Source organism: Equus przewalskii, chromosome 16, assembly GCF_037783145.1.
Source record: "Equus przewalskii isolate Varuska chromosome 16, EquPr2, whole genome shotgun sequence".
In the NCBI taxonomy this organism is placed as follows: domain Eukaryota; kingdom Metazoa; phylum Chordata; class Mammalia; order Perissodactyla; family Equidae; genus Equus; species Equus przewalskii.
The window spans coordinates 48,448,613-48,473,182 of NC_091846.1; the positions used below are offsets into that span (position 1 = coordinate 48,448,613).

Here is a 24,570-nt window from a genome sequence, read left to right on the forward strand (position 1 = left end):
ATTAGAGCGTACAAATCTTCAACCTAATTGGTTACATTTGCTTCTAAAAACAACGTGAAGAAGTAATAGGATCATTATGGTAGGGAGGAAGCTGAGACTCAAGAGAGGTTGTAACTTGCCCAAAGTCACACAGCTAGTGCCAGAACAAGATCTCAAAACTCCCTTTCCCTTGCTCTAAACTCTGTCTTTTATCTGCCATCCCAAGTGCCTCTAGGAAAGTGGTAAGTTTTGTTAAAACTCACAGAGCTTGTCTCCTTTGTCTACAGATCTGGTCTTAAGCCTATTCATGTCATCTGGACAACAGGAATATATAAGTACCACTTACCTGGTCCCTATAAAGAGCCAGAGACTAGATACACGGTGTGTTGGTTACTCTCCATTTGCTCCCCAGATGCACTCTCTGCCCTCACCCATTCTGCTGTACTCTGGGAGGCAGACCCTTGTGACCTGCATTCCCCACACTTCCTTTCTTGCTGGCTTCTGGTTGGGTATGGCCAATGGGAGGAGACAGAAGGAGATCAGAAGGGGCAGGAGAATGAGGTTGGGTATTTCTTCCCTGCCTGGCTCACCAAGAGCACAATAACCTCCAGAGACCCTGCCTCCATAGTTCCAGCACTCACTGGGCCTGGGAACACTGTTATAACTTCCCCCACCCCTCCAGCACCATGGGTATGAACAGCTTCCCTCTGTTACTAGTTTCTGGGCACCTGGACATCCATGTTTGGTTCCCTTAACCCTGCCCACACCTCTGTAAATGGTACCTTTGTTTGAATCATTGGAGGTGGACTCTGTGTACTGCAAGGGACTCTGATTGATGTATCAAGTCTCCTCATTTAAGCCTTGCAAAACGTCTCAGATCAGTATTGTCCCACTTTGGATATGAGAAAACTAGGGTTCAGAAGATTAAAGTGATGTGTGCAAGCCAAACAACTAATAAAAGAGCTAGAAGATGCAGATACAATGCTGTCTAATTCCAAAGCCTACGCTCTTGCCACATGGACTCTTTGTATATTTTAAAACAGAATTAACAACATTACAAAGGCAAGTGGATCTCATTTTATTCTCTGGTCTTCCTAACTCCGTCTGTTCTATCCTCCATCATACTATTGGTCTACATTGGAAGGATTCCTGAAAAACGCATTATGGAGCACTGGACCACTTTTGCTGTGCACAGCCACACAGACGATATCACAAGGTAGAAATTTCACAACAGCCTCATTTCTAAATAAAATATATCAATCCAATTTTAAAAAACTGAAAAAATAATACCTGTCAAGCAAAACTAGATCTTTATCCCAAGACACTTAATACATAATTAGCAGAGAAACTGCTGTATAATCTTATATCTTGTTATCTTCACTTAAATCATACCTGGGTGATAATTTTTTCCATTTCAGATGTATTCATATCAGGTAGCGTGCTTTTAAGAAACTCGACAATATTTTCAAAGTTTTCACACTCCATTATAAGCGTCTCTTGGCTGCTCAGGAGGCTGAGCGCAACCTTAAATATAACTTCAGTTCCCTGAAGAAATATAATATCTAAAAAAAGAGAATATAATTTTCATGATCAAAATTATGCATCCACTATTGTAGTAAGCATACTCTTTGTGCTAAAGGGCTTTTTGGTGGGGTTTTGCTGTTGCTGTTTTAAACCACAGCAGCAGGACCACAGAATATTTTGCAAAAGATATTGGTCAAAACTATCTAGTTTATTTTTTTTTAAATTACTATGACTGAAACAAGTAAACAGATGTTTGAATACTCTCTTTACTTATTCAGGAATCTCAGATAAGTCCAGGGTAATAAAAAAGACAAATTATATATCTGTTTGTCTATGTATTTATTTATAACTTCCAGCCACAAATTTAATGGAGACAAGGTAAACCTCAAAGACACTTATTCAAGCAATGCTGAGATTTTTCTTCACAAGGGGAATACAAAAACAAATCAACATAACCAGTTAGTACTATTTAAATTCTCATTACCACAATAAAAAAGTAGATGAACCAGTTAATATGTAATTAAACCTCTACTAGAGAAGGAAATTTTAAAAACTTTAAAAGACAAATCCCCAAACCAGTATATAACCTAAATCAGAAGTGAAAGAGAAAAAGGAAAGCTACCCTAACTTTAAACTCAGCTTCCTAACAAACACAAACATGCAACAGTTTTGAAAAGCACCAAATCCTTTTGCATGAAAGTTTCTCTCAATCTGTCGTTCTATAACCAATAATAAACAACAGGGAGTCTTTTAAATAGAGGGAATTGTGAAACAACCAGTTCAAACATGGTCATTCTTCTTGTTCATGCATCCTTTCCCTTCCTGACAGTCTCTATTCTTCACTAAATTCAAAGAAAGGGATTGAGCAGCTACTGGAAAGCTGACAGCATCATCGATATTCTCACAGCAAAAAACAGGTTACTGGGGAGATTTGTATAAACTCTGACATCAAGCTTCCAAGGGTAAGTCAAAGAGAGGTGCCCTGAAATATCATTTTGATTTAACACACTATTCTCTGAGAAGAAAAACTATATAAATATTTTGACTTTTATATATATATAATACATAGCCACATATATTAGTCACAGCCCCCAATAAGAAAGACATTGTACATTGTAACCTGGTGTACATATACATATAACACACGTATCTTCAAAACCGAAGTTTCTCCAAACAACATTTTTCCTTACTATTTGTAATACTCTGATATTTTCACTGTATTCTATTCTACTTCATTTTTTTCTAATTCTGGTGATGACTTACAGTTGGGCCAACACTCACAATTTGACAAAAAGCCCACATTTAGCAAAAACAGAGTTATAAATATTGACTGCTTTCACCATGGATACCAAATAGAAGAGCAGAACATAAAAATTGTGGGAGCCCTTTCTGAGGTCATCAAGATCCTAAACAACATCATTAGAACAAACCTCCACTAAAGAGTTGTTTTTTAAGAAGAATGGACCTTGAGGGTATTATGCTAAGTGAAATGAGTCACGGGGAGAAAGTCAAATACCATATGATCTCACTCATAAGTAGAAGATAAAAACAACGACAAACACACACATAGAAACAGAGACTGGAGTGGTGGCTACCAGAGGGGAAGAGGGAGGGAGGAGAGAGAAAGGGGTGATTAGGCACTTGTGTGTGGTGATGGATTGTAATTAGACTTTGGGTGGTGAACGTGATGTAATCTACACAGAATTCAAAATATAATGAGGTACACCTGAAATTTATATACTGTTATAAACCAATGGTACCGCAATAAAAAAAATTATGATAAAAAAGTCAATTAAAAAAAGGTGTTTTTAAAAAAATTTTTGCTTTTCAAATAATAGACTCAGACAAAGCTAACAAAAGACTTGTGAACAGACTTAAGTGCCCCCAAAGGGAGCATAAACCATGTCATACACTCTTTATTCCTGGTGGCTAACACTGTGATGGAGCAAGACAGGAACTCAAGAACTTGCCCCAGGCCCTACCGCCTGTGCTTAGTGCTTTTCCCTGAGCCACCCAGCCTGAGAGATTGGCACCACGACTGCACTGGCATGAAAGGAAAGTCACTTGAGCAATGAAACAAGAATTTCAATTAGCCTGTTAACAACAAAAAGTCAGATTAAGAAATGCCCTTAGAAATAACATTGCTATAGGTATTTCCACTGACCCAATCAGAGAACATATCTCTCTGTTTTGAATCCAGGTTGAAGAGGACAATGGGGAAGGAAAACAAAGAAACAGAGGTAGGAAAGATGTGTATAAAAATCTGGAAAATTATATGCGGTAAGTCCTTCATTCAGATTTTTAAAAAAGCATACTCTGATTTTTAAATGAAAATAGCTCTATCACAGCTTACTCAAATACAGGAGCCCAATTCTTCTTCTTTCCCTCTTAATTTCAATTTTATTTAAGAAAACATGTTTTCAAATTACTCTCAGAATAGAGCCAGGTACATTTATCAAATTCCTCTAGCAATTTGCTATTCTGTGTAACACATGAAAAACAATCAGGGAACGATATGGCTAGAAGTATATTCCTCGGAATAAATAACACTGTTCCACTGGATCATACGCATCTCTTACCAAAAACTCTGGCTACAAATCCTAATGGAAACTGAGAGGCAAACAATGTGAGGAACCAGGGGGCAGCGTAAAGACTGGGGCTGATCTCGTTTTCTTCAAGATGATTGTAGAGATCTCTGTGATAGTCATGAAGGAGCCTGGACAGCTGGTACATCTGAATCTAAAGTTAATTTGGAGAAAAAAAATAAAACATTACGCATTTATCTGAGTGTGCATAAAATATACTAACTTTCATTCTATTACTCTAATATTTAATAAATTCATATATAGTAAATAAATAAAAGTAGTATTATTTTATTTTTATTATTATTTTAAAGTTGATATTAAAGTTCACTTAACTGAGATCATAAAGCAAGTCACTGAAACGAAAGTCCATCTAAGACGATTAAGCAAGTTTCTCTGTCACATGTGTTTTAGTATCACATATATATATATGGAAATGGCATTTTTCCTCACGCAGGAAGGCATTGCTTTTGGAATTTAATCAGAACTGTCCTGGCTCAGGACTCTCATGGAAGGTCCATTCTTATTTCAGATCAATTCCAGAGAAGCCTCCATTCTAAAGAACCTACTACATTTGGTTCAGAAACAAAGCCTAGGGCTGGCCCAGTGGCGTAGCAGTTAAGCTTGCACACTCCACTTCAGCGGCCCGGGGTTCGCTGGTTTGGATCCCAGGCGTAGACCTATGCACCACTTATCAAGCCATGCTGTGACAGACATCCCACATACAAAAAGTAGAGGAAGGTGGGCACAGATGTTAGCTCAAGGACCAATCTTCCTCAGCAAAAAAAAAAGAGGAGGATTGGTAGCAGACATTAGTTCAGGGCTAACCTTCCTAAAAAAAAAAGAAAAGAAATATATTTTAAAAAAAGAAGCAATGCCTGTCTCTCTTTGTTGAGTCCAGCATCTGATTGATGACGGAGCTCCAGCTTAGACCTGTCAGGCATTCTGCATTGCTAAGACGCTGCTCGGCTTAGAATGCTATGGAGCCAAAAGCTTAAGATGTGATTTCTAACATCCAAAGTATTCCAGCAGCATATTTTTCATTACAAAGGGGATTAAAGCAAAAGTTTCAGTCATTTATGAATGTATCTACTATTAAAAGAAAAAATTACCTCATTTGGCTACTGAGTTGATTATTGGTATTTCAAAAAAAGAAAACATTATAAAGATACCATAGAGCAACTTTTAAACTCTTAGGTCTGTGATAGCTAAAAATCAAGCAGGAGTAAATAATACGCAAATTTGTGAACTGTGCTTTGACTTAAACTTTTACCCACATAGTAACAGATTGAGTGGCAGTTCCTTGATCAGATATATCGCTTAACATTTCAAGATATTTCATATTAAAAGAGACCTCAACCGCCTCACTTTACAAATAAGGTAACAGATACCAGATGGACAGAGAGCCTGCAGTGCCCGAGCTCACACACAGTGACACAGGGAATCTGAAAGCCAATCAAGCAATCCCTAGTGATCCCAAGCCCACTGCTGCTTCCACTGTTGAAAGTCCTATTGGACAAAGAACACAATCTTTCTACCCCTAGAAAGTGGGAAAGTGTTGTATGTCACTTTATAGAGCAAAGAGATCTATTCTCCTAGAATCAGGTATCCAACCTTGTGGCCTATAATAATGCTGCCACCCGAGATTTTTAAACATCTTCATTTTCATAATTACAGACATAAAATATTGGGCCATATTAAATTAATATATAAATCCAATTTATATGAATTTTTATAATGTCAAATTGATGAGGAAGTTTTAAATTGAAAAACCATTGCATTTCTAATGTGATAGCTATATCTCTCTCTCTATTTATGGACCAAAATCAAAGAGTACTCCTAGGTACTTTCTGCTTTTTGAAATTCTAACGATAGCTACTAAACCGTTATTTCTAGAAATCAGAGCTATTTAATTCCTTACAAGGGTACCAATGCTTCCCATCTGATATAAGATACTGGTAAACTGTTTAGAAATAAAGTAAAAAATAAAAGCTTCCATAGTCATTATTTGACTTGTGAAATGTTTATAGACCTACGAATAGTCATCGACTAGGAACCGAATCACTATTTTTGATTTATGTATCCTGGTGAACACACTTCACGTGAACTCACACCTGAAAACCCAACATTGAGAGCAAAACCCTATCTCCCCAGCAAAAATTTCATGTTGAAGAGTAAAGAAAACTGGAGCACTCCTGCTCCACTCATCCGCTCAAGAAAATACCGTTTACTACAATATTTATCAAGTGAAAACACAGTCCTTTTTTGCCTCCGTATTGGCAACTAAAATGTGAAGTGTCAAAACTGATCATTGGGAACCAGAGAAAAGAGTAGATTTTTAAAACATTTTTTAAATATTTTATTTCTTATCTAAAGCATAATATTATGACTAACTGGGCATCATGCCTACCTCATTTCAAAGGAGGAGAGCCCCGACATTCCTCTCTTTAAAGTCTTCCCTTATATTTTTACCACTAAAAGCTTTAAATTCCAAGGTAGTGGTTGTTTGAGATATTATATCTACAGATAAAATGTAAATTCCTAATTAGAAACCTATACACTGAGGAAAGTGAGGTTTAAAGTAGAGAGGAGAACCGTGTAAACAGGAGGTTTGAAATCGGGCGAAGACAGCAGTGGCAGTGAAAACCCTACTTAACTAAAAAATCTTACCTGTGCTGCTTCAGAGCATGCTAAGAAAATCAGACTGAAAAGAACTACTGACTTGAAACACTTTTTCCTCTAACAGGGCCTGTCTGACAGTAAGATAAAGGAGGGGAGACATGGTAAGCTCAAGAAGAAGCATGTCTCTATCAAGTCTTTATGCACTCGAAGTAAAAGAATAAAGTCAGTATATCTTCAGATTTCAAATAAAAGAGCTATGAGTCTTTTCAATTGATAAGTTGAGGAAAAGGGAATAAAGATGACTTGATACTTTCTCCATATAACTCGTAGACTTAGGGGACAGAGCCTTGAGTACCCACCACCGGTCCAGAATTGCTTATTTACTCACTTCACGAACTACGGAAAAGTTATTCTCCGTGTGGATGTCACACTCTTAGAGGTTTAACAAAATCACAAATCCCACACTAAAACATGCCTCTACGTTTATCCAAGTTCCAAGACGATGGGTCCTGATTCCTTTATCTCGGCTGTAATTCAGAAGACGGCCACCGCTAAGATTTCTGGTAAGAGCTTTAGGAGCTCCTCGGGAAGCTCTAGGGCCTCACCTGTAGCGACATCATGTCGGGTCTGTACTGCTTGCGGAAGCCCAGGTCGTACATGAGGAATTTCAGCATTTCAAAGGCTTGCTCTTCGCTCATGTGCAGAAGGAGGACTCCGGCCACAAAGCTGATCCCCTGACAGTAACCCACTTCTGTGTCCAGCAACGAGTAGGCTTTCAAGAGGTTAAAGAGCGACAGCTGCCCCGCCCCAAGCTGCGCCGAAAAGTAGGGGTGAGTAGGGAAGGTCCTTCCTGCAGGGGAAAAGAAAAGAAATAGTTTTGAGATGTCCTGATGTGTTGGAGACCAGCATGAAACAGCATTTCAGTGATTTCCAGGAATAAACAAGCACCCTTTTCCGAACCAGCGAGACTTGCTTGAAGTACCCATCACAGAGTCTCCCTCTCTTTAGCAAGTCCCAAGTCCTACGTGCCAGACCCCCACCCCAGCTCCATATATATGATAGTGGAGCAAACATGTGATGCTAACCAGCACTCCTTTCTAGAAACAAAACAAAATTCCACAAACGAATCAAGGACATGGCCGGGGAGAGCCCAAGAGAAGAGAACATAAAATTTATTCCGACTACAAATCAAGGCAAATTCTAAGTTCTCATAAAGACCACTGAAATCAGAATTCTACAAGAGGTATATTATTCAAAAGGAAATCTTAGTAGTCTGTAAGCAGACTTATTCCTGCTTTGCTTGTAATACGACACTGGAGGGACTTTTGGGGGTTTTTTGTTTTACATTCGGTCTAACATTTAGGAAATACTTCTTTCAAATGTCCTTTCCTCTTTGTTTCTTTTTTTTTAGGTTTTCAATTTTTTTTATTTAATTTTTTTTTTTTTTTTTTTTGAGGAAGATTAGCCCTGAGCTAACTGCTGCCAATCCTCTGCTTTTTGCTGAGGAAGACTGGCCCTGAGCTAACATCGGTGCCCATCTTCCTCTTATATGTGGGACGCCTGCCACAGCATGGCTTGCCAAGCAGTGCCATGTCCACACCCGGGATCGGAACCACCAAAGCCGAACGTGCGAACTTAACCACTGCGCCACTAGGCCAGCCCCCTCCTCTCTGTTTCTTAAACCACCTCCATGAGCCATGTAAACCTCTTTTCTTTTTTCAATATATCCAAAAAGGACAAGGACAGTAAAAGGTCAAGTCGATTTTAAATAAATTACCCTCTGAAATTCACCTCTGGGTATAAAATTACCACAGAGACATTTCAGCAAGCAAATAAAGTCAGTCCTGGATCACTGAAACCCTGGCACTAAACACTGAAACAAACCCATCTTCACCACCAAAGCTGTGCATCCTGCTACGGGACTTTCCTTTTGCCACAAAAATGAAGGGGGATGTTAGCTTTCTCGTGAAATGATTACTCATGTCGGTTAGAACTTGTAAAAAGGCCAGTCTTTTAAATGTTTTCCACCACATATGCTTAAAAGTGATTTTTTTCCCCAGGAACTGATAAGATTCATTCTGCAGAGCAAGAAAGGGGAAGATATGAGAAAATAACAAGAACAGGTTGAGGAAACACAGATGGCTACGTGTAGAATCAAATAAACAATTTTTAAAATCCTTCTACTTTCTCACTTAAAATTTTTGCTATATACTATGCTATAATTTATACTGTCTATCCAAGACATTAATTCTAGCTCCATTTCTTTTCTGACCAGCCTTTCCCTGTAATCTGATCCCATCATCATCTTCTCTTTATTAGGACATCTTGACTAGCCCTAAATGCACCATCCCAATTTCTAATCTCATCAACAATTTCTGGTCACAGAACCACAGATCTGCAGGGGTCCATAGGGACTGCCTCGTTCAATGGCCTCATTTAAGAGAAAGGATTGCGACTGAGAAGCAAAGTAATTTGCCTAAAACCACAGTTCAGTGGTAGAAGCAGGATGACAACGAAAGTTTTCAGTTTCTCTGTAAAATTTCCATTTTCAATTCTATTGGTATCGAAAAATATTAACAGAATTGGGCCCTTTCCCCAAAACAGTTTTTTGTCATCTAAAAGAAACAGAGTTCAAAACTAAGTTTTGGCCAGTGATTTTTTTTTATATGTTGTAATATAAGGTGACCTCAAATATAAGGTACTCCCTTTGTTTTCCCAAATGGGCTCAAGTAACATTTCTGGCCATTTTAAATACATCAGCTTTTAGAGGTACAGACAAAATAGTCAAATGTCAATGTACAATATTTAATCCAACAATTTAGATATTTTAAAATAATAAAATACATATTATAATATGTTAATGTAGAGAAAAATCAGAGATAATATATTTTTTTCAATCATACCATTTTTACTTTCCATAAGTTATTTGAAATTCAGCATTTAAAAACATAGCTTTAGGGGCCGGCCCCATGGCCGAGTGGTTAAGTTCTTGTGCTCTGCTTCGGTGGCCCAGGGTTTTGCCGGTTGGGATCCTGGGCGTGGACATGGTGCCACTCATCAGACCACATTGAGGCGGCGTCCTACATATCACAACTAGAAGGACCCACAACTAAAGTATACAACTATGTGCTGGGGAGATTTTGGGAGAAAAAGCAGGGAAAAAAAAAAAGATTGGCAACTGTTGTTAGCTCAGGTGCCAATCTTTAAAAAAAAAAACACATAGCTTTATAATGCTGTCCCTGGAAATTCTCTCCCAGGTCACAAGTGCCCATTCATTTACCATTAGGACAGCTAATTTGTCTTTCATCCTATAGGGATGCATTCACAATTTCTATAACATAACCACTTAGTATATTGCTTTTTAAAGTGGTATTTAAAGGCTTGTTTTTAGCAATATGTCCAGGAATACTTACTCTTTATCTCCACCAAAAACCGAAGGACAAAACCCAAAAAACTCCACAAAAGCACCTATTGTTTACCTTTGTAAATTAGCATCAATATGACAGGCATACCTAAATCCACGAGAATAGCATGCTGCTGAGCAGTGAGCTGCTTTAAAAGCTCTTTATAGGATATGTCAGGAGGTTGTTGTTTATTAGGCAATCTGTGTCTTAGACGATACTGTAAAGCTAGGAACTGCCAAATTTCCCCTCGTCGACTTTTGGGAACACCTACAATCAAAGAGATAAAAAAGCAAGGTCTTGAATACTGGAATGAAGTTGCTAGATCACAGTTGATTAGCTATGTGACACGACTGGAAAATAGGCAGCTGTGCTGTCTTGCATGCCACCTTGTAATCACACTGTATGCTGTACTGATAGAAGCATATTTTGACAAATTTAATCCTGTAGTTGCCGATGTCTTGCAAAAGAAAACCCTCAGGTAACAATGATAGTAATGGCAATATTAACAACATCAGCCAACAGTGAGTGAGCACCCAATACAACATTCATTGAGGGGGCCTAGCTACTGAGCATTGTAACTACAGAAACTGCACCTACACCATTCACATGTACTCAGAAGACAACCCAATGGGATAGCTAATTACTATGATTCCCCACTTGCAGATGGCAAAGCTGAGGCAGAAAGAGGCTAAGTAACTTGCCCAAGTTCACACAGCTAGTAAGCGGCAGTTTAGCATTAGAACTCTGGAAGTCTGGTTTCAGAGGCCAAATCCTGAAATCCTGACATGTATTACTGCCTATTTTCACCTTTTATTTGGTTTGAAGCTAGTAACAAATGCTCATCTCCATAGGATAATTTCTAAGGTATTTGTCATCAACAAGTAACTTTGTAAAAGAGAATTAAATAGCATTCTTATTTGGTCATAAAAGAATGAAAAGAATAAAAATGGTAAATACAATATGAAAGCATAACTGGAATGCTCCAGAACATCATTCAGCCTTTGAGAAAAACATGTCTAGCATACACAGTCATGCCCCACATAACAAAGTTTCAGTCAACAACAGACCACATATATGACAGGAGTCCCATTATAGTAGTACCATATAGTCTAGGTGTGTATTAGTCTGTGCCATCCAGGTTTGTGTAAGTACACTCCGTGATGTTTCCACAACAAAAAAAATGCCTAATGATGCCTTTCTCAGAACATATCCCTGCTGTTAAGCAACGCGTGACTATATAATGAAACATTAGCTCCATTATGCTTGATAAGCAAAGGGTATATCACAAGCGGTTCAAACTATGATAAAACTTGCATTTTTTTATGCCAAAGAATATGAAGTAAAGCAGTGGGAGGGACAGAATTTGATTCTGCACAGCGCAGGCAATTTTATTTCACGAAGTATTTTCAGTTCAGATAGACTGGATCTGGAATAGATTCCCAGGCTCCAGCTGGTTCAAGGAAGGTTTAATGGCACTAATCTGTTTGCAATGCAATGCCACAGTTTGCATAAGCTGAAAGCATCGTTGCCCAAAATGTATAACTCAGGCTCACTGACATGTTTTATACGGCCCTCCACGATATACCTCCAAACTACCTTTTTCAGTGCCATTACCTACCATCCCCCGCCATACACTAAGTATAAGAAGCTTATGGTTATTTTCACACCTCCAGTTTCTTATTCCTACTGTTGCCTTTATGGAATTGTAAGCTCCCCCGTTTGATTGTCTAGTGTATTTCTATTTGTCTTTTACGGATGAACCTGAATGCCATTCTTCTGCTGAAGCTCTCCCTAACATCTCTATGAGTAATCCTTCCCTTTTCACATACTATTAGACTCACACTCTAACATTACCATACTGGATTACAGTTAGCTTCATACTGTATGTTCATCTATTTTCCCCACTTAGATGGTGAGCTCCTTGAGAACAGTAAGCATACTTTAACCTGTGTATGATGAAATCCAAAATATGCCTTGCTACTTAAACATTTGAATGAATGAATGAACCATAACATGTAAAATCATTTTTAGATGGTAACATTCGTCAGCCCGTTAAATGAATCCTGACAACATGAGTGGGCTGTTTTATTATCCATCTAAAAATAATTTTATAAAAAGCTATTTCACTTTAGTTAAACATTTGTTGAGCATCTACTAATGTAGCAGAGTAGAGAGCATGGCACTGAGGATACCTCATCACTGAGAGATGAATAAACCCACTCTCAGGAAAACTGGTCTCATTCACTCATTCATTCAGTCATTTATTCATTCAGTAAGTCACTTGGGCAAAAGCTGTCTTAGGTGCTAGGTGTGCAGCGGTGGGGCAAGAAAAACATACCAAAGAATGGTGTGGTCCATATCTCACACTCATCCTATTAACCACTATTTTGTCTCCTAAATAATTCATTCAATGAAAATCTTTAGAATTTCTATATCTTCAAGGAAAAAGAACAATATATTAGGCTAATAAATGTAGCATCTTACAAAATTAATCAACTTAAACTTCACTATGCAACAGTTTCACACATTATCACAAGCTTTTAAAACAAGATTCATTATCAGGTTTCTTTGGGTATTTTTGAAATGTTATTTTACACCCAGTTTATACAAGCCATGGAGATTCTCATTTTAATACATTTAATCTGGGTCACAGAAATTGCATCTAAAATCTCCACATTACTAGTTTTAACTTTAAATTTGAGATGTTTAAATATCGGTCATTTTATATGGCACAGCAGCAATGCAGTATAATGGCTAAATTTCCAATTTTATAATGGCAATTTTCCAAACTAAATAAAGGAATAAATGGATAGAAGGAAAAGCGATTGACAAGAATATAAATCTGTAACACGTACACGTAGATGAATACACATGTACACACAAATGTACACATAAATGTAAATACACACTTCTGACCAAACGATGGACATGGGTCAAGTTTGTAAGGTTGCATTACTTTTCTGGACATGATTAAAATCTGCCTCAATGCACATGCTCATCTGTTGGTAAACAACACCACAGACCGGAGAACAGCTGGTTGAAGGAGGAAGGAAAGGCTGCAGAAAAGGTGTCTGCTGTCTCCTCAGGGACAGTCTCTCCATTAGTACCATTTTCTTACCACTTGAGTCACTAACAGCAGGCAGAAACAAATTACGTTTTTTATCAGCAAAGCACAAAGGCAAAATTATGTCTGAGCTGCACAAACCAAAGAATCTCGGAAGCTTTTCTAAAACAAAGATTACTGAGATAATCCAGAATACCTTCTTTAAGAGAAGTATGAATATCTTCTATATCACATCTGATTTTAGATCTGCAGTTCAACAACTTCTTATCCCAGGTTATTAAGACCTCCTTCTGACATACACCAACTTCTTCGTAGTCCAATTTAACTTTTCGGGACTGGAGTTCATCTCTGCTTGCTAAGAAAAACAAGAGAATTTATGTAAGACTGATTTTCTTTCTTTCTTTTTTTTGGTGAGGAAGATTTGCCCTGAGCTAATATCCATTGCCAATCTTCCTCTTTTATTGCTTGAGAAAGACTAGCCCTGAGCTAACATCGGTGCCAATCTTCCTCTGTTTTCTGTGTGGGATGGCTCCACAGCACAGCTGATGCATGCAGCAGCTCTGCGACCAGGATCCAAATCTGCAAATCTGGGCCGCTGAAGTGGAGTGTGGAATTTAATCACTTGGCCACAGGGCCAGACCTTCAACCACTAACATTTTCTCAAAAAGAAAACTTAAAAAAAATTGAGGATATATGAAAGACTTTCAAACTTTGAGTCATTTTATGTAAGAAAATATCAGAAATAACTTCCTAAGAAGGTTTTGCTCTGTATCTTACAGATGGTAACTCTGCTAAACATAAAAAATAAAGCATGTTTTCTATGCTATAAATTTCAATTTTTTGACAAATGTGATAGATACCCTCAGAAGTGACAGCTTGCATCATTTCAAACACCATTAAAATGTTAATATTTTACATATCACAGATATGAGAAAACAATGCCTCATGCTAACCTTGACCTGAGAAATATTTGACTATGACAACCTGGTACATTTTTATAATTATTTCCAGAGTTATCAACACTGCCCTTAACAACACTAATTTATGTGTTCCTGTGTTCATTTTTCATAGTCTTAAAGAGGAAAACTCATTTTACTGAAGTTAACACTACTTGCATTTTTTAAATGGTACAGAGTTCTCTCTCATTTGATGGTCTAAAATATAAGCCCAGGGCTCATTAAAAGAAATGTCTATAAAAGCAAACACTATCTTGACTTGGTCTTTATCTTGAATAATTGATTCCAAAAGGGAGAAGGAAGAAAAAATACGTAGGTCTAATTTTTCTCTTTCATTAGGATCACGTTGAACAGGAATGTCTGAGAATAACCTGTTTTCATTCAAGCTCTCAGCGCTCGACCACCTTACCTTCTGTAACACAAATCTTTGTCATGCATCCAAAGTCCTCGACAGCACAAAAACAACAGCAGGAGTATTACTCTTACTTAGTGTGTTTGAGACCGGTTCAAAAGAATTTAAATATCTTATAATGGACTGCTATACGAGCAGGGCAGTAAAAATTCCTACTTAAAAGTCCAGACATAATCAAAAGATAAATGGCACTACAAAAATACCACTAGATGGCTTTCTAACACAGTTTAGCTTTGCTTCTCAATATTTGTTTTATATTTCTCTATGATAATCAATTTTTTAAGAAGTGGGTCCTTTAAAGCTAATAAATACAATCCTATAGGTAACTTTACTAATGATTTTTTCACAATGGACAAAGCATAATATTTCCTCAGTTTTTTTTTCTCCAATCTTCTCTAGATCATTACTCATTTAAAATAATAAGTGCCTACCATGTGCCAGTCACAGGCCCTGAAGATAAATGCTGAGTAAGTTAATATCTGCCTTCAACTAGTTAACTAGGCAAGAGTAAGGAACCATCAAGAATTCCTACCATTGGCTAGAATTTTAATGGGCTAAGTCATTTTTTGTCTTTGTTACTTAAGTACAGAAATAAATATAGGATTGATACAGTTTTCTGACCACATATTCTATGTCACCTTCTTTCTTACCCTGTCAATTCATACAGGATAACTGACCTCAGAATGCACAGAGTCACTTGTATTAAAACATTTCATTTCCTTATATGAACACACATAGTAGAGAAATACTGTGGTGTACTGGGAAAAACCCAAGAACTACGATAAACAAACCTGAGTGTTAGTACTTATTCTGTCAGTACATCACTGTTTGACCTTAGGTTAATTACTCAGACTCCCCAAGCCAGTCACTAAGTCAGCTGCAGAATAAAGAATGGAGTTAAATAATCTCTAAGGCCATTTCCAGTTCAAACAGTCTGTTTCTAAAACTACATATTAACACTTATAATATTCTACTGTACATACTCCCAACTGCTAACGGAATATAATTTCATGCTTTAAATATTTTAGGGGAATGATAACCATCCTTTTATCAACTTCTTTTTCTTTTTATGAGTTAGTTCGAGATGTAATCAACTGCATAAAAATATGAATTCAATTCCTTTCAAAATCTAGGGAAGCTCGAGTGGCACACCAGTAATCACACTGAACTTTTAACAGCAGTATCACTAAAAATTAATTGCATTTTTAATTTTAAAGAAAAAAAGATTTTTTTCCCTAGGGATATTTAAAATCTTATGTAGTTTTCATTCTGCTAAGAAAATAAACTGTGCCCTTGCAAAATAAATAAATATTGTTAAAATTCAAAATGAATTGAATAATAGGTAGAGTAAGAGGAATCTTAAGATAGATGATGAACACAGAAAGGTGAATACCTGTACCAAAAAACCTTTTTGGAAGACAACACAATAAAAATCAAGTCAGAGACAAACCTAGATTACACATTTTCCAATAATCTTAAAAATCAAAGGGCCCACTTAAGCTAAGTCTTTCATTTTACAAATGTCAAACACAAGCCCTTTTATGTTAAGGGATTGTCCCAAGATAATTGCACAAATACATTTTTTGGACTTTGGGACTGTCTGTGCATCTCCCTGTGTGTGATTCTATCCATACTGGGGTAAATAACATCATTATTTCAAATAAAGCATTTGGTATTCATAAACTTAGCAAGAAAGTACCACAAATAGCACAACTACTATAAACTATCCAATTATAAATTTTATGATTTGAATATGACTTTTTAAAGAGAAAATTTATAAAGCAATAACAAAAAATAAACACTTTGATCTGATAACAGGTAATTAGATAGTCGAATACAACACAAAAATTTATTTGAAATAGACGTATTTCTCCTATTATGAATACAATTAGCCTGAACTAATTGAACATCATATTCAAAAAGAAGAGAATTTGCTTTTTCATGTTTAGCATTTTTTTAAAGGATCGCATAATGATATTAAACTTACAGTTGTATCAAATATGTTGACTCCATATTATCTACATTCTCTATTACCCAAATAGATTTTAAGGGAATCTGATGTTTTAAATCTTTTAGACAAAAACGTAAATATCTTAAGCTGACCTTTCTCATGTCATAAACACCTCACAAAATAGAAATAAACAACCATTATCAGTAGATATTCGAGTAAAAGTAAAAAGTAGACAGTCTGAGAATGACGTTGGGGGGGATAGTTTTAGCCCACATCCTTAAATTATAGTATCAGATCACGTAGCCCCGTGTGAACAGCTAACCTTCAAGTTTCTGGTTTTCTTTTTCCATCCGAAGCAACAAGATTTGTTGGTGTATTGCTTTTCTCCACAAACTCCTCAGTTCTTCTGACTTGTTTCTTTCTTCAACCTTTTCGGGGTCATCTTCGTCAGACATGAATATAACCAGCGGTTCCTCCTCCATGGTTGGAGCAAGAGGGGACAGTGGCAGCAGCTCATTCCTGTCCAGTCCATCTGCAGAGAGGAAAACAGTGAGAGGCATTCCTAAGCAGTAACCCAGACTACAGAAGTCTCCTCTAGAACTGACGCCCTCTCATCCTATATTCCACCTTTAAAGCTTTTCACAACGCCACTCTCCCAGTAACTGTTAGTTTCTGGAACTAGTGACTTAAGCAAATTCACTAGACTGAATTCCCCTTCCAGATTCCCTCTTGTAGTGAAATGAAATCATATGTAATTTCACCACTTCTTCTTTCTGTACAAAATGACCTATAAGATAGGTGCTCCAAAACAAACAGGCTTTTCCCCAGAGTTCAACACTTCTGCAATTTATCTATGTGTATTCCCTAATTGTGCAAAAGAAGAAGATTATGTGAGTAGGTACTAGTGATCCTCTAAGGTCTAGGTCCACCATCAGAATCCAACAAAAGGAAAGCAGCTGAGCAGCTCTGCGCAAGTCTTGGCTTAGCACCTCTCCTCACTCCTCCTGCAACACTCTTACCCAATTCCTGGAGCTCATTCTCTCCCTCTGTTCCAGGCCATCTTTTGTGCTGTTGCCAATTGTTTTCCCATTAACACACGCTCATGTCTTTAAAACATCTCAATGGTTGCTTATATCCCAAAGAACAAACAGCAACCTACTGGGAATAGCATAGAGCTCTCTTCAGACTCTGGCCTCAAGTAACCTTCCTTTGTGTCCATCTCCCATCCTCTGCTCCCATCATGCTGAATTTCTCATGATTCTCTGACCCGAAAAGTTCTCTCCAATGACTCTAGAGCTTTGCTAGACCCTCTTTCTGAAACATGCTTCTCCCAGCAGTGAGTTTAAATAAATATCTAACTTCTCTGTAAATTTTCTCTGACCACCCTAAGCAAAGCTAATTTTATCTCTAGTAACATCTGTTGTTTTCTTAGGTTTTTTTCTTTATTAATGGACCTCTGCCCTTACCCTTAATAAATAAATAATTTTTAAAATATTTTACTCTCTGGTTCTTTTTCCACCTTCTTGAGTTGAATACTTAGTATACATAAGTTGAATACTTCCTTTCTTCCTTTCTTTTCACTGTCATCAGAGAATAGAGCATGAATAATCATGATTGTCTGGAATTTATTGAAAAATCTTTGTAGCTAAGCACATAATTAATTTTTATGACTGTTCCATGTGTGCTGAAAATGAATGAATTTTCTCTATAGGGGGCAAGTGTCTGTATAAATATTAGATCAAGTTTGTTTAATTGTGTTTCTTAAACATTATCTATATTTAATTTCTCTATATTCAATTCTCAGAGAGGAATATGTTAAAATCTCCCACGAGAGCTATTGATTTCTTTCTTTCTCCCCAAAATTCTGTTAAGTGTTATTTTCTAGCTCTCAAGGCTATATAATTATGTGTTCTCATCACTGTTATATCTTTTTGTTACGTTTACTTTGCCCCTTTGGATATTTTTGCTTTAATTTCTAAGAGGTCTCATATGGAAACAGAGCTGCCCAAGCTCTCTTTTGGTTGATATTTGCCTAGTGTATCTGTATTCATTTCTTTATTGCTCTACATTTCTATGTCACTTTGGTTATGTGTGACTCTCATTAAGGAGTATGTTGCTTTTCTAATAATAATAAGATCTTTGACTTTTCTAGCACTATCATAGTTCCCGGTTTTGGAAACTCACTCATTCATTCATTCATTCATTCATTCAACAAGCATTTACTGAATGTCTAGCCGCTATATTAGACACAGAAAGATAAGTTGTTTCTCCACTGGAATCACTTCAATGTCTTTGTACACAAAGCATTGCCTTGCATTCCCTAATTTATGAGCCTAGTAAGGAGTAACTCTTTAGTGGGTGCCGCACAGACCCTGCTGCTGCATTGCCGAGGGAGATTTGTTCATGGGAGAGGCAACCCTGAGGAAAATGCGCTGCCGCCAGGAGATTCGGCGAGGAGTGACGGGGGTTCCTCCAACGTTTAGGGACTCATTGCTGCACGTAGACGAGGTCCTTTTCCTCCCCTCTCCATCACTGTAGAAAGCAAATAAATATATAACTTGTAAGGAGAACTGCACAACATGGTTTTTCACAATGATACGGTAGCACAAGCCATTCGTAAGTTCCACCATGGGCAAGCGCAAGCCACAGGCAACATGGAGCGATGCGTCACTAGGCACACTGGTCACCCAGGCCACCACATCCTGGGAAAAACGCAGCCCAGCCACAGCCCAGTTATGAGAAGCTCGCCTGTTTCTACTCATCCCATAGTAGCCAACCATTCCAAGTTCTAATCAGAGGAACAGAAGTACGTATACAGAGGAGCAAAGGATGCTTAAGTAATGAATTCATGCTTTGCTAAAAGACTAAAATTAATAGTATATTCTAAACAACGTAAGTATTACATCAGGCTCCTAAATGGCTTTTCTTATCGCTCTTATAGGATAGGCTTATAAAGATAGCTTCTAATTGCCTATAACTTAAGGCAATTAAGATCTGTCTCTGAATTTTCAACTACCCATAGCTGGATCAAGACAGAAAGTTACCTGAATAAAGGCAGAATGGTCAACGTTAGGATTATTTTTAGGTGACATATTAAGGAAAAAAACTGCAGCCAAATAAGATTGGATAAGTTAAATTAAAAAATATTAAACCTATTTCTTTATAGCAGGACTTCTTAGAGACTGTAATACACTGGCATGCATTGTGACTCTCCAAGGGGGAAATAGCACAGAAACTCCCTAACTTATTTAAATTATTTGACCCCAGAATTCCCTTCCCCAACTTTTGAGAAGTGGAGGGTGGGGTGTCACATTTTTCTATATTAGTGCTTTGTGAAACAAGCATGCATAAATGCTGGGCTGCTCTAAGAAGTTCATTTCCTAGGAAAGAGCGCTCTAAGTTACGCTAGGCCTGTCTGCAATAAAAGGTCATTATGACTCAAACTTACTTTTGAGACCAATCATGTTAGCAGCTGGAACACCATGCAATAACTGTTGCCGTTAGCGGTGGGAATGTTTTACTTTTTCAAGTTTTAAAGTCTCTCAGCTTTCCTGGGAGAGTGATGAAGATACCAATATTACAGGTGGTGATGCCACCAAGGGAAGGTACAGGATTTCTGATGGCGTCAAAAAGTGTCAGTACTTAGGGCAGAAATGAAACTCAGCCTGAAAAGCCACAACCCCACTCAGATACTCAGAGGAACTCGGTGGTGCTGAAGCAATCAACAGTCAGAAGAGCAACTCAGCACTTGCCTCTCATATTTGTCTTTACTTTATGCATCCATACTCACAGTTATGAGGTAATTCAGTTATTTCTAATCTTGATCTATCTTTCTGGAAATAGTACTTCTAGATCAGCTAAATTAAGGTTAAGAAAAAGACATACGTTTGAGCTGCTGCACAGACAGCAGGTGTCATGATGTATCACAATACTTCAGAAAGTAGCTGATACACACATCTCAACATAGTCAAACCCCCTTTGTTATGCATCCTGGAGAAAATTATAAACCTAATATGTGTCCACGGTTCAAAATCTCTGCAATACTGAATAAACATGTTCACCTTTACTTCTGTTTTGGAAAGCACTAACTCAGGTATTTCTGCTTTAGAAACCATGATTCAAATGTTCTATAAATAACAGTCACATCCTAATAAACACTCTTGAAGTACCTGTATCTTCATTTTTGTAACACATCTCACTGGCAGTTATTTGCTAACCGCCCAGTTCAAGACTGTATTAGCAGCTCCTTGTATAGTAACTGGGAAATAATAGTAAGCACTCAACAAACATCCATTGAATAAATTAATATTATAAAGCCATAGGAAATATTAACTCAGAAGGCTAAGTAAAATGGACAACAAATAACACTGGCTAGGCTACTACGTTAGGAATAAACAAAAGATCTACCTTCTTAAAACCCTTTGTTGGCCGTCACGACTTTTAAGTTTTTCTGGCAAAAAGTTCTAATAGCTCTGTTTCCCACAAGCACAGATGGAGGTGTTGACGGCACTGGCAGGTATCGACAATGACAATACTGTTAACAAACATAAGGCATCTTTTTCCCAAATAAGTGTTGTTCCTTTTCTACATAAGGGCATCTAATTTATAACTTAAGCCTAGAAAGCTGAATGAAACGCTCATGTAAAAGTACCTATTTCAGTGCCTCACGGGGTAAGTGTTCAAGAAATATTAGCTTCTCTAGACTTTTATTAGTAGCTTTAACAAACAACACGAGAATAAACCAAACCAAAGGATTCTGAAACTTTTCTATTTTAATTCTGGAATAAAACTTACCACTCACCTTCCAGTTCACTGTTAATGATATACCAAGTGTTTACATAATACTAAAAATAAAACTGAGAAGTACCCATACCCGTTTCATTATTGCTTGTAAAATATAAGCTTTTGGGAGGGAATATGGTGTAAAACGGTGCACAAAGTACCCTTATGTTAGCCCACTACTACACATTTGAAAACTTCATAACATCTAAAATTTTTAATCCTATAATTTAAATAAATGGCCAAATGACACATTTTCCTCCTATGTCTGGAATTTCATGGCCAGTAATAAGCCAAAAATTAGCAGTCAAAATATAAGATGATAATATACTGAAAGGAAGAACTTAAAACAACAAAGCATTGGCCCTTCATCTTACACTAGAAAACGACAGCCTGGAGAGCAGTTTGGTGTCTGAGATAAGGCAAAAGCTGCTCTGCTTCACTTAATCAGAGAAGATACGCATTCAGAAGTCAGGGTGCAGAGAAGGTTTCAAAGGTCAGTGCATATATGCAACTTGGAGCAGTTTTTTTTGAGGAAGATTAGCCCTGAGCTAACAGCTGCTGTCAGTCCTCCTCTTTTTGCTGAGGAAGACTGGCCCTGAGCTAACATCTGTGCCCATCTTCCTCTACTTTACATGTGGGACGCCTACCACAGCATGGCTTGCCAAGTGGTGCCACGTCCACACCCAGGATACAAACCGGTAAACCCCAGGCCGCCCAATGGGAACGTGCGCACTTAACCACTGAGCCACTGGGCTGGCCCCTGGGGAAGTTTAATTTTTTATTTACATTTACTCAGCAATCTGACATGCCGCGGAGGTGGTAATTTCAAGAATCAAAACCATATGAAACACTTTCGCGCATCAAAATTCTTGTATCCCACCTTGGAAACTGCACTGGGATGAGGGGGAATAGTGGTTTTGGGAATTTTTTTTTTTTTTTTTTTGCTTTTCTTACTACAACCTTAGTTTTCACTTTAACTTTTCCTTTAACCAAACTTAGCAGGTAGGCAAGCATAATGTCCGCTGTTTGAGCGAAGGTAAAAACAACATGTGGTATTTACTACGGTAATAACAAAGCTAAAACAAAAAGCACAGGCTATGTGCCAGGCACTGTTCTAAATATTTTACAAGTGTGAACCCACTTCATCCTCACAGCAACCTTATGGGGTAGGTGTTATTACTGTTCCCATTTTTAGTGGGAAAACTGAGGTAGAAAGAAATCAAGCAACTTGCCCATGGTCCCATGGATAATAAGCAGAGGGACCAGGACTCAAACCCTGGCAGCGCAGAATGGAGACACGCAGGCACTGCAGTTTATCATGTCCACGTAAACACTCTTGGCTTCAGTTCAAAGCTCTACTGAACCTCAAAAACAAAGCCGGCAGGACTCCCAGGATCTCCTGTATTTCCAGTGAAAAAATCAGCCTCTAACGTGCATTCAGTCTTTTGGTCAGCACTTCTCTTTCCATTTTTAATGGGATAATGTCATTTATTTCAGCAGAGAAATAACTTCAAAGTACTATTAGATCTTCATTTATGTAAATATCTCACTTCCTTTTCTTTGCTTTTTAAATCATTGTACTCCAAAATGTAAACACTTTTTAACTTTTAAATAGGGGATCAAATCAAAAATACATTATATGGTGGAATATACATATATTGGTATATTAATTATCTTTACATTTTAAAATCAGGAAACAAATTAGAAACATTCCATTATTTTTTCATTATCTGTTTCTCCTTCTTTTGTATTCTGGAATATCAACATGTGCATTATAAAACTGCTTCCCAAGAGACATTTTTAGGAAAAGTATCCTGTGCCAGAATTACCTCTACTGAAAATTTATTAAATTAAAACTGAATAATTTGGAAGGAAATATAACGTGGAGAACTCCCACCTATTTTTGTTTTGGTATAGTTTATATTTACTGCCTATTACCAGTCACCAATTAATCAAGAAAGGTAATCTGTGAACACAAATGAGGGCTTCATAAATGGAGGAAATATCCTCTATTTTGTGTACCACTGTGTAGGCTGGGAGGCATTTCCAAGACCTTCTGGACACAGTATCAATCAAAAGCTATGGACACGATACGAACTCCCCCACAGAACTTCAAGATCACTTTTTAACATATCTTTGACCAAACAGTTACAGCCTTCACCACATCAACTATTAAATTAACATCATACTTCCTATGTTAACACGGAATTTTTAATGCTCACTTGCCTGCTTTAATAACAATCCATTCACTGGATATTACATAATGAAGGTGTTTCAGTGACCACTCACAGGGACTCAACTTTAAGAAGGATGTGGTCACATTTTATTTCCCACCAGGGCAACATAGGTATACTTTTCACAAAGGTAAACTTAGGCCAGGACCAGTTTTACAAGACGTGTTGTTCTGTGGAGCAGCAACCTGCCCTCCACCCCCAACCCCCTAGCGCCCATCTAAAACTACTAGCATCATAAAGTCCAAATAAATGAATACACACTGATTAAATCCACATTTAAATCGCAATGTATTAAACTCAAGATAGAAACAATACTTGACTAATGTGATAGCAACTGTTTAACAGAAATCTGAAAAAGCTGTCTCTTTGTAGATGCCTCAAGAAAGGCTGCATGGAACAAGAGAGTGACAAAACTTCAGTTTTTTTCCACAAGATCCGTAGTATAATTTAACTCATAATTGCATCAGGTGCACTAATAGTATATCTAAGTCCTGGCTTTCAACTGGATACCCATCTCTCATCCTATGGAAAATCTTTACTAATTAAATAACACTGAGATCGAACTATTCTGAGGGAAATCAAAATATAGCATCTGAGCTATGAGTCAGAAGAGATTAATCAGTGGAACAATGTGTAAAAAAAAATGAGAACAAAGAATTTTATTTTCTAAACTCTACACTGAATGCAATTTTTTAAAAATTAAGTAAATTCTTTACCATGGCATTTAAAATATTCCTGAGTAGCTCATTTGCTTATTCACATCCTTATAACCTAAGATTAAGAAAATAATATGAAGCAAGATATTAAACCTCTGTGTGGCTCAATCTAACCATATATAAAAGAAGGAAATTATAGGCCAGATGATCTCTAAGGTAATAAACAGACCTAATTCTATGCTGTTGTAGAATCTAAAAGGACACTAAATAAAACTATCATGTCCATTGGGCTTTTAAAAGTAGATCAGAAGTATTACCTAAATGGTCTTACACCCAACCACAAAAAACTATAGGTCAATTACAAGTCTCAAAAAGGCACGTTTTATCTTATCAATGTGGCCAAA

At 37.3% G+C, this 24,570-nt stretch overlaps 1 protein-coding gene across 18 annotated transcripts in view; it reads right to left on the reverse strand.

Moving 5' to 3' along the window:
• The window catches only part of TBC1D4 (TBC1 domain family member 4), a 175,987-nt gene that overhangs the window by 5,958 nt on the left and 145,459 nt on the right, over nucleotides 1-24,570 (reverse strand). For all 18 annotated transcript variants that reach the window (XM_070578458.1, XM_070578461.1, XM_070578460.1 and 15 more), the window contains 7 exons: nucleotides 18,866-19,026; nucleotides 16,817-17,026; nucleotides 13,372-13,530; nucleotides 10,220-10,378; nucleotides 7,313-7,557; nucleotides 4,083-4,242; nucleotides 1,372-1,541 (listed from right to left, as the gene is read on the reverse strand). In XM_070578458.1, coding sequence (XP_070434559.1) covers nucleotides 1,372-1,541; nucleotides 4,083-4,242; nucleotides 7,313-7,557; nucleotides 10,220-10,378; nucleotides 13,372-13,530; nucleotides 16,817-17,026; nucleotides 18,866-19,026 — 1,264 coding nt within the window. The remainder of the gene's footprint in view (nucleotides 1-1,371; nucleotides 1,542-4,082; nucleotides 4,243-7,312; nucleotides 7,558-10,219; nucleotides 10,379-13,371; nucleotides 13,531-16,816; nucleotides 17,027-18,865; nucleotides 19,027-24,570) is intronic.